The sequence below is a fragment of the Bombyx mandarina genome, chromosome 13 (assembly GCF_030267445.1).
Source record: "Bombyx mandarina strain Sakado chromosome 13, ASM3026744v2".
NCBI classification, from domain to species: Eukaryota; Metazoa; Arthropoda; class Insecta; order Lepidoptera; family Bombycidae; genus Bombyx; species Bombyx mandarina.
The window spans coordinates 15,790,742-15,801,357 of record NC_143220.1 but is presented as its reverse complement, the minus strand read 5'-3'; the positions used below and the strand labels follow the sequence as shown (position 1 = coordinate 15,801,357).

General features: G+C 34.3%; 1 protein-coding gene across 1 annotated transcript in view; it reads right to left on the bottom strand.

The window, feature by feature from the left end:
- Nucleotides 1-457: 457 nt before the first annotated feature.
- The window catches only part of LOC114245037 (semaphorin-2A), a 71,963-nt gene continuing 61,804 nt past the window's right edge, over nucleotides 458-10,616 (bottom strand). Inside the window, exons 11-14 of the mRNA XM_089732387.1 lie at nucleotides 8,434-8,709; nucleotides 6,917-7,051; nucleotides 5,985-6,093; nucleotides 458-3,080 (exon numbers count right to left, since the gene is read on the bottom strand). Of these exons, the coding sequence (XP_089588513.1) occupies nucleotides 3,006-3,080; nucleotides 5,985-6,093; nucleotides 6,917-7,051; nucleotides 8,434-8,709 (595 nt within the window). The 3' untranslated portion in view covers nucleotides 458-3,005. The remainder of the gene's footprint in view (nucleotides 3,081-5,984; nucleotides 6,094-6,916; nucleotides 7,052-8,433; nucleotides 8,710-10,616) is intronic.

Here is a 10,616-nt window from a genome sequence, read left to right as displayed (position 1 = left end):
GTTATAAAAACTGTTAATTAAATTTTGAAAAATATATTAGCGATTTACACTAAAATGAGTTGAGCCGAGATTCAACTGGCCCGCAGAGGAAATCAATTAATTTGGCAGTAAACCGTAGCCATTACAAGCGAGTCGCCAATTATTCCGGTCTCCCCCGGCAATTAAATTCTATGATATTCACCAATATAAGACAGGCGCCGTTTACGATAATCAAATTAACGTTTCATAGCTAGTAAAAAGTTTGCATTGAATTTTAAATTAAGATTCGCATCTTTTTTAATTACCAAAAACATAATGTTATGAGGAGTGTTCTAAATTCATTTACTACTAGTGTCTCTATTATAGTAATGATGACGTTGTTGATTTTTTCTCATTTTTATTAGTGAATATATAATAGTTTTTTTTATTATTCATCCAGAAAGATCAGGAGATAGGATATCCAAATAAAAATACAAAATAGATCTAAAATAGTTTATTTCCATTTTTCTTTTTATAAAACAATTGCTTATGTTTAAGCTTTACAATATATATTTTACATAAACGAAATTTATTAGCGAATTTATCTATTAAATATATAATTGTATCATTATTTACATTTCCATGAATTACATTGGCAGCTTTAAAATTAGGTAGATGCAAAATAATACTCATAACAATAAACATAAAAAGTAATATCTTAAAACTACCGCACTAAATAATTTGGGTGCAACTGTTTTTAGAAGAGCAAGTTATAATTAAATAATTATAATTTATTTACCACTAGTACTAATATTTTCTCTTAAGTACATAACTATCTTACCGTTGCATATAAGTATTTAATTTTATATAATACTGGAGCCTTATAAGTGAATCATTATTGCTTTTGTTCACGAATGAAATTATCACCTACATTCATCAAATTTCATTTAAGTGGTACACAAAAATACTATCTAATCAATAATAAATTTTAATAAGATTTTTATTACAATGTAAGCATGCTTCACAAGGCACTATTCTAGCGAGATTTTTACAAACACAACCGAAATTAACATAAACAACTATTAAATTCGGTTTCAAAGTCCGAAGTCCGGCCTAAAATTACATTTTATGGCAACGAAACTATAACATCAAATTTTGAAACAGAAACCGCTAGTATTCAAAACAGAACAGTGATCAAATTATAAACATCGATTAAACATAATGAAATTTAAAACTGAATCCACACTCACTTCGGCACATCTTTTAAGATTCAGGAATAACTAGAGCAGGAGACGACTATAAGTGTATAAAGAACCGCGAATTGTACACATTCATTATCGAACACTCGCTGCGTGAGTGTGGAGCCATTAACCGAGGTCACAATAATAATTCTAAGCTTCAACACTTTACGTACAAATAAGCTTTTCCTTACATTAATTGAACTTACGTCTAAATTGGCGTTAATATTGCTTTAATTTTTAACCTTTTTTGCTTTAACTTTCATTAAATCCCATTAGCATGGTTTATCTTAGCGTATTTCGTTTCAAGTTTCCGTAGTTATAATTTATACATAATTCAATATTTTTTTTGTAAACATGAAATGGAAAAATATTTGCTTCAATCATTTCAACTTTCGATACAATGTAATTACAGAGATAATTAATTATCCAATTCGACCATCTGAAATGATAAATGAATTCTCCAATTAAATCTTAATTCTGTATGTTTTAAATTTTAACAAGAACTGATATCACAGTATTTTGTATTGATGGTACAACACCCTCATAATTTTTATTAAGATCATCCAAATATTTACAATAATCACATTTGCCTTTAACGTTTTCTTGAAACTATAATTACCACATAAACAAAATTAAACATGATGTATTATAGAAATAAACTCAAAATTACTGAACTGCGAAAAGTCGAAAGGTCAATCTAAAAACTAAACGAAAGTTCCATCGAAGTTTTAATGAAACTTTAATTAAACTTAATGCAACAAAGACATAATGCGAAACAAGTTAACTGTAAATTACACTTTACACTCAGTCGCTTTCATCAAGCAATACTTAATGGCTTAAAGAATTTAACGTCTACGTTTATACAAACTATCCGATATTTTTCTAATGAAATGGTGTTTGTTGGTCATATGCGAAAATGTGTTTAATAGTTTATGCAAGCTGTTTAACCATGATCAAAAGCATTTATAATTTTACAATCGTCATTCTATAAAATGATGGCAACTTAAAAAATGGAAAATTACTTTCAGATAAAAATTCATTACACAAATTGCTTAATGCAAACCGTTCTACGAGTATTAAGGGAATTTGAACAACAATACCCATTTATCTGTGCAAAGTTTTATCAACAAAGAAAAGTTGCGGGTAAAAGTCGAACGTTCAGTGATCCATCAACACGAGGAGAACACCGCGAACGAACAACAAATCTATTTTAACAGATCATCCCCTCACTGCATTATCTCCCCTTTCGATTTCACTTCTCGAACCATGAATATTCGATCTCTGACCTACTAACATCAGAATCAGCGGTGGAAATGTTTGTTTAATGGATATTGTGAGACAGAAGGAACGTTATGATGTCGAATGAACGGTTCGAAACAACCGGTCGGCTGTTGTTAATATAAGCATCGAAAATAAATGCAGGCCGGCTGATACGATTTAGGCGTTTCGTTTGCAGTTAAAAACCAAAACACGTGCGAAAGAAAAAGCACATGAGACACATATTTAGTTGTTCTAATTTTAAAAACTGTTCTAAAATTAACCGTAACAGACATTAACTGTAAAGTATTCGGAAGTTTGGAAATATATTAGTACAATGACAACAAAAAATGCGAGATTAATCAATCTGTAGAAATAGTTTTAATTACGACTACGACTCGTGAAAGCCGTAGAAAATATCATACCAAACCATAGATATCAGAAAAGATTGGGATCTCAAAATTACTATGGGAATCTGTGTATCGGATAGTTTGTGTGATCAGTGGATCGGGCGTGAGTAATCGTTCATTAATCACTAACTGTGCTGTATCACCGCAGCGACGCAACGATCTCGTTGTTCATACTGTTCTGTTGACTCGATGCATTCATGCCCTTCGCGCATTGCTGTAACAATTTAAAGAACACTATGGCTCATCTCGTAAGTGAAATTTTAAACGCCTAGTTTCTCAGTAAAAAATGCTTTAACACAACCAAAACCTAAGACTACGGTTACTACTGAAAATTCTAAATGGGAAGATTTTAATATCTTGCATTTCGTATTAAGCTCCTAAAATTTCGAGGGGATTTTTTCGAAAACGTTTCTGAACTTATCGAATTCATTACATGAAATAGGGTTAGATCCGAAGTCAGGTTCAATATCTAGTTTGTTGTTGAGCCAGGGTCGATTTTGATTTCCCGTTCCAACCCTTATTGCTTTGCGATGGATTGGATCGAGCTACACTTATCTTACGAAATAAAATGATGCTTTCAGGTTATCTATTCATATGCTATTGAGAAAATTTTATTGATAAAATATAAAATAAACAAAGTTTTTCTCATAAATATTTTTACAAGGAAAACTTTTTTGTTCTACTATACGAAACAGTTTTTTTTAATACTGTGATGTGCGTTACTTTAGATATCAATATATATAAAAGTATGAAGCTCATTAAAATTTATCTTCATTAACCTTATTTATGTATTATACTTGTTGCCAATTATCAATTGTATTACAGTATCTTCAGGACCAAATCAGATATTACGAGCCTGATTGAACGTTTTGAGAATTTTAAGTTATCATGGCGTTAAAGTCATGTCTTATTGATGTCAACATAAAGCATAATCACACTGATTAATATTGGGACTAGCCACGACAAGTTACACACTGATGAAGTCAGAAACTTTCAACTACTCTTATATTTATGAAACTTTATAAACCGATCATGAGTTTTGCTGCAAAGATCTCTGTTTCTGTACCTGGTCTGATGTGATTATACTTTTTCACAAACATATGGCTCGGTCAACTCCTTGATACAAATCAACTCAAAGAACAACCCATCAAACCATCAGTAAAGGTGGATAATGACCCTACTAATTGATTGATTAATTAATTAAAGCGCTTTCGAGATAAACTCGGTCATTTTGCTTTTCATAATATTGCTCTTTGGTAAAAAACCTCATCAACAAATAAACAAATTTAATCTTTAGGTCTATCACCTAAGAAAATCGGTTGGGTAATGATCACGGTATAAGTAAACTTTTAAATTGCGCGACATGATTCTGGATGCCCCGTGATAAATGATTTTACTTTATGACTGATATTTCTGTCTCAAACATAAGACCTATTAATGGTTCGGTACATTGTTTCAAATACTACACTTGCTAGGAATAGGAAAGCCCTTCTGCTTTATTAATACAATTCTGTTCTCTACATAATCCCACTTCGTTTCAATATCACAAGAAAACTAATATCACAAGAAGATTGTCACAGGCTCCAAATTTAAAACGAATATTATTGTTTTTTTTTTATACTGTGTATTATACAGGATACTGAAATGGGTAACCTTTTTTTATAATATAAATTTGTAGAAGTATATTCATATTTTTATATAAAAATTCATTCTTTTTATAATTTTGTAGAACTAATAAATTTCCATTTCATAAAATGAGAAAGCTTTAAATCTGTTTTCTACGCAGCGATTCGGGTTTTACGATTATTTGCATGTATGTAATGAATGCACTTCATCTAGAATAGTAGGTACTCGTGTGAACTAGAAACAGCACTATTATGAATTATAAAAATCCCCTCAGAATCGTAAACTTTTTACTTTCAATTACATCACGAAATCGTAATTAAAGCAATTACGCGCGCACTTTATTCGGTTAACTAATCATTATTAGAAGTTGTTACGTTGAAAGCAGTAAATTGACTGTAATAAAAGAAATTGTGGTTTGGAAATAAAACATGTGGTATACGATAAGAAATTATTGTAATCAATAGTAACAACATGTTGTTTATTGCGTGCCGATGATATGGATTTTATTTTATTGTGAGTACGTGGTGTCGTAAAATTAAACCGGGAGATCTTAGCTAGCAATGTTTCGATGCAACATTAATTTTAAAGGTATCATCACATATCGTGTTTTAAGAGTTTTCAAAGCTCATTAGAAAATTATTTTTTTATTTTAATAAATCAAATCTTTTAGTGAACTAAAGATTAGTGAAGTGAGAAAAAATTTAGTGAACATTCATTATAAGGAACACTTAGTTTTGCCTAATTTTACTGCCTACCTAATTTCTGTTTCCACAGACAAATTACTACGTAAATTTTATGCTTATCGAAATTTATTGATATGGAAGAGCACTTATTTCATTTTAAGATAATCGGTGAGAGAGCATTATACAATTGGCAACTGCGAAAAGTTTGATATAGAACCAGGATTACATTATTGATTGATTTTCGAGAAACCATTCCCTAAGGCAGACTGTCGACGTGACCTGTAATGTCAAGGAGCAAAGGCAAGACAGGCTTAAGCGGAGACAACTTGTGAGGGCCCTATTTACCAGCGCGATACCCTAGGACTACAACAACAACAACATGGCAAGCTACAATTCTGGTGTTCGTAGATACGATAACTCTAAAACCGTGAATGAAAAAAATATATTTGACAACGTTTACGCACAACACGCAATGTATTACAATCAAAATCAGTTGACGCACGGTTTTGTACAACGCGGGCTCCACAAACTGCTTTCGGTTAGAATTAGATGATTTACTAAGTTCCGTAAATGATGAATATTTATTAAGCCTAGCAAAGTATTATTGTTTCTTCTGTTCCTTTTTATGCTGAGGTAGTTTATTATCGTTTCGGCTTCGAGAAAGCCATACTGTAGACACTATGAAGCAAATTCGTGATTCCTTCAGAAATTATAAGAGATATGACAATCTACTATCTACTTCGATCGATGTTTTATATAAATTAAAGTTATGCCAATAAAAGCCTTTATTGTTACTACCAATAACTTACCATTTGCCGTGACTCCCATACTTTCATAGCGTTCTTGTATTTCTCGAACTCATGACACCAATCGGAATACACTTGTTTATATTCTTGAGTTTTACTCGGTTGTGTACACCTTATAAAATAGAAAATATTCATATATAAAAAAAGGTTAAAAACAATAACAAAATTACTAAGAAAAGTTTTCTACTTTTTGAAAATTTTAGTTTTAAAAAATTAGAATTTTTAAGAATTTCCTGCAACTTTTAAACATCTATATTATTTATTACACTGTCATTAACTACTATATCTTCCATTTAATACAGACAAAACACGCAACTTTGCATTAACCAGCATTACATGTACACTGTGATTTGTGGCAAACTAATCTAAGATTACTCGAACTCGAGAGAACTCATTTAACTGCTAAACACCTAGATCTCCGCAGACAAGTCCAAAAAATCAAGAAATTTCTAAACCTAGAACCTAGGGAGCATAGTCGTAGTGGCCCAAAGGATAAAACGTCCGGTGCATTCGTGTTGAGCGATGCACCGGTGTTCGAATCCCAGGCTGGTACCAATTTTTCTAATGAAATACGTACCTACTCAACGAATGCTCACGATTGACTTCCACGGTGAAAGAATAACATCGTGTAATAAAAACCACACCCGCAAAATTATAATTTGCGTAATTACTGGTGGTAGGACCTCTTGTGAGTCCGCACAGGTAGGTACCACCAGCTTGCCTATTTCTGCCGTGAAGCAGTAATGTATTTCGGTTTGAAGGGTGGGGCAGCCGTTGTAACTATACTTGAGACCTTAAAACATATCTCGAGGTGGGTGGCGCATTTACGTTATAGATATCTATTGGCTCCAGTAACTACTTAACACCAGGTGGGCTGTGAGCTCGTCCACCCATCTAAGCAATAAAAAAATAAACGTACCTTGACTGTTACTAACCTGTGTATATCAATATCTAGATTGTATGAAGCCACAAGAGAAGGTCCAAAGTAGCATTCGTATCGGCCTCGGTCCGAGTCTGACACAGAGAGTAGAACGAGACCTCGCTCCGATGTTTGTAGCACTCGATCCCAGCTGAACAATTGTGAAAAAAACTTCTGTGATGAGTTTTAACAAAAACTAGAGGTCCCACAGTAGTCGAAATTCGACTATAAATAATTGGAATTGTAAGTTTGTACACTATTATGATTATATTTTATACTTCCATGATCACAAATTTCGTCAAGACTACACTATAAAAAATATTAACAAAGACAAACAATATTTAATCTATTCTCAATTTGACAACAGACGTCAAGAACAAAAGTTTGACAATAAATAGTAGGTATGCATGCGTGCGTGCGTCAAATACATGGTATGTAGTGTGTGTAATGTTTTCTTTATTGATTCAATGTATCTTTTATGCATTATTTAAAAAAAAATTAGCATTGTGCACTTCTTCTCTATATTCTCTATAAGTGTGGAAAATTTCGTACTCCTTCCTCCGTCCGCGCAATTTTCGTAAAAAGGGATACAAAGTGTTTGCTTCACGTATTAATATATAGATATACCTAGTAATTCGAAATAGCGTACCAGAGTTAGCCCTTGATGACAATCGGAAGTAATTAAATTAATCGTTATAATAAAAAATAATACGTAATGTGCTTTACAATAGCCAACGAGCTTGAAGATTGTAATTGAAATTAATATGTATATTTAAGAAATTTTATGAATCGGTCCGTAGTTCTCTGTCCTTTTCCCGCAAATTGAGCCATTATACAAAGTTTTTGGATGGCACACATACGATGGCATATTGACGTCGATTACCATTTATATAATAATATGGTATATTTCGCAAAATAAGTAAAGATAATAGCTCAAAACTCTTTATTCTGAACATGTTTTTTTCTTTGATCATAATAATATGTATGATTTGTTTTTATGAGGCTGTAAAATTATCAACCAATACACACGCGTTATTCGGCAAATAAAAATATATTTCAGACATTGCTTGCCCCAAAGCAATTTTTAAATTTAGATTGAATTCGTCGCGTCTTAAAGAATAAGACGCCCGGTACATTCGTATCGAGCGATGGGACTATGCCGGTGTTCGAGTCCCGCCAGCAGTGACGATTTTTTCTAATGAAATACGTGCTTAACTCATGACTTCGACTTCAACGAGGAAGAAATAACAACACCATGTAATAAAAAAGAAATCGCAAAAAAGAATAATTTGCGTAATCACTGGAGTTAGTGCGCTTTGTGAGCCCGTGCGGGTAGGTACAACCTCCTAGCCTATTTTTACCGCCAAAATAGTAATACTTTTGAAATGTGGGTAGCTATTATACTGAGACTTAGAACTCATGACTCAATGGCATCTACAGCAACTTTTATGGGCTCCGGTAACCATATAACACCCGATTGACCATGAAATCATTCACCCGTCTAATCATTAATAAAAACAAAAGAAAACTTACTTGAAATTAATTTTGTACCGTCCCTTCTCTCTGGAATGATGAAACCATACGACGTATTGGTCTTTCAGTGCATCCGGCGTCTTCCCGAAGGCCGCTAAATGAACGCTTTGGCCGTAGCTCGCCTTCACAGTCTTCAGAGGGGCACTAGCCTCGCATATCGAAGGAGTTGAGTTTGTGGCGTCGTGAAGTAGGCCGGGAGTGTACGGACGACACGCCCCAACTTCTTTGTCCCAACCACAGTACGGATCTAGTACACAACGCACGCAGCTATCGTAACTAGAAAAAATATTGCACGATATACATGGAGTGTTTTCTTCTTCTTATAAAACCCATATCAAAGGGTCAAGGGTATTTGGTTTAAGCGAAATTTTGGTAAATACGCGAGATTTATCTTAATAATTAAAGGTCCGTTTTATTTGGTATTAGTATAAACTATTCGATGTGTTTAATTGAACTTCAATTAAGTTTACCTCATTCAAATGGGTAAAGAAGCTTTTTATTATGATATTTTTTACAAAACTTTCCATGAATCTCCTGTAAAATTGCGGAAATGTCGCTTAAACCAAATAACCTTTCACCCCTCAATATAGTATTTACCAAGAACAAAATATTGTATCAAACACAGTTTTACTTAATTAAAACAAATTGTATATTGTAGCTAGTAATAATTAATTCATAATTTTCGGCCGCGATCGTAGAACAAAATATTTTATTTCTTAAATTGAAAAATTAAAGATCATCTGTCTTATCTATGATTCTAGATTCTATCTTCTACTTTTATTTTTAGTTTAATAAGTATATCGCTAAATTACTCATCAACTTAGACCTCAAAGTAATTTTGCGAGAGTGATAACTGATATAATGATTTAGGTGTATTATGTATTAGCAATAAGAAAAGGTACAAGAGGCGAGCACGCAGTCGCCTTGTCTGTTGAAAAATTTATTCCGACTTGTAGGAAGACTTTTATGCTTAGGTAATTCCTTTTGAAAGACATCCCGAGAAGTTTTATTATGGCAGTAACAAGGATAAATAGGTAATCTTGCTTTATTTACGAAAACTCGTTTTGTATATTGTATTTTTTTTTCTTCTTTACGACAAAACTGTCATGAACTTTTATTTACGTGAACGTATGTACGTATTGTGTTCAGGTAAACAAACGAAGCGTGTCTCTTTTAAACCGTATCTCAAATACGTATTAAGGGAATACATTCAAACATTGTTACAGTCACGAATCATATAAATGTAATGGTTTGTTTTTTTATCAACTTTTTATTTATTTATGAACGATAGATTACTGGTGGCCCGGAGGCCTTTCCAGTTTCACCAGGACATGTGGGCGAGCAAAGGCTCAGCCAGGAGGGGTGGGATTTGCTAACAACTGCCCGAGCGCCTCCGAAGGAGACCTAACAACTCAAGAGCAATTGCTTCGCGAATGAATCTACTACCGGATCGGAATCGCGACCCACTGAGAAGATCCGGCGAGGAACTCAGCGGGCTGATGCATGGGTTAGGTTGCACATCGACCTCTTTGTCGATTTCGACGAGTACGGTTACCGGGGTTCCTAAGCCTACTCCTAGTGTTAGCGCTGAAGACGTCTAATGCAAAGGTTATTGGATCTGATGGATCCGTAAGGACGTGTCTAGGGCGTCGACGGTGACTGGCTCCTGCGTGATCAGGATTCGGGGAGTAGTCAGCGGCGGCAACGATAAGGCGATTATCATGACGCATAGCCTTATCGAAGTACCGTTCCGACGCTGACTTCATGTATTTCTGGACTGATTCGAGGCCCAGGTCGTCGTGTAGGTCAACGTTCCTCACGAACCACGGAGCTCCGACGGCTAACCTGCAAAACCGGGATTGTAGGGATTAGAGGGTGTCTATGTGTGTGTGCGGGCCGCGTGAGCGAACACCACACTCGCATAAGTCATGACGGGCCTTATGCAAGTTTTGTAAAGTGTCACCTTGTTCCGAAGGGACATTTTACTCCGCTTACAGATCATGCGATAGAGTCTGCCGAGAATAAATGCGGCACGGTCGCGGACTGTTTTTATATGCGGGCGGAATGTCATGGATGCATCCAGGGTGACACCCAGGTACTTGACCTTCCTGGCCCAGGGTATAGGTTGGCCGAAGAGGGTGATCGGGGTTTTTTTTTTTTTTTTTATCAAATAGCGACCCGCC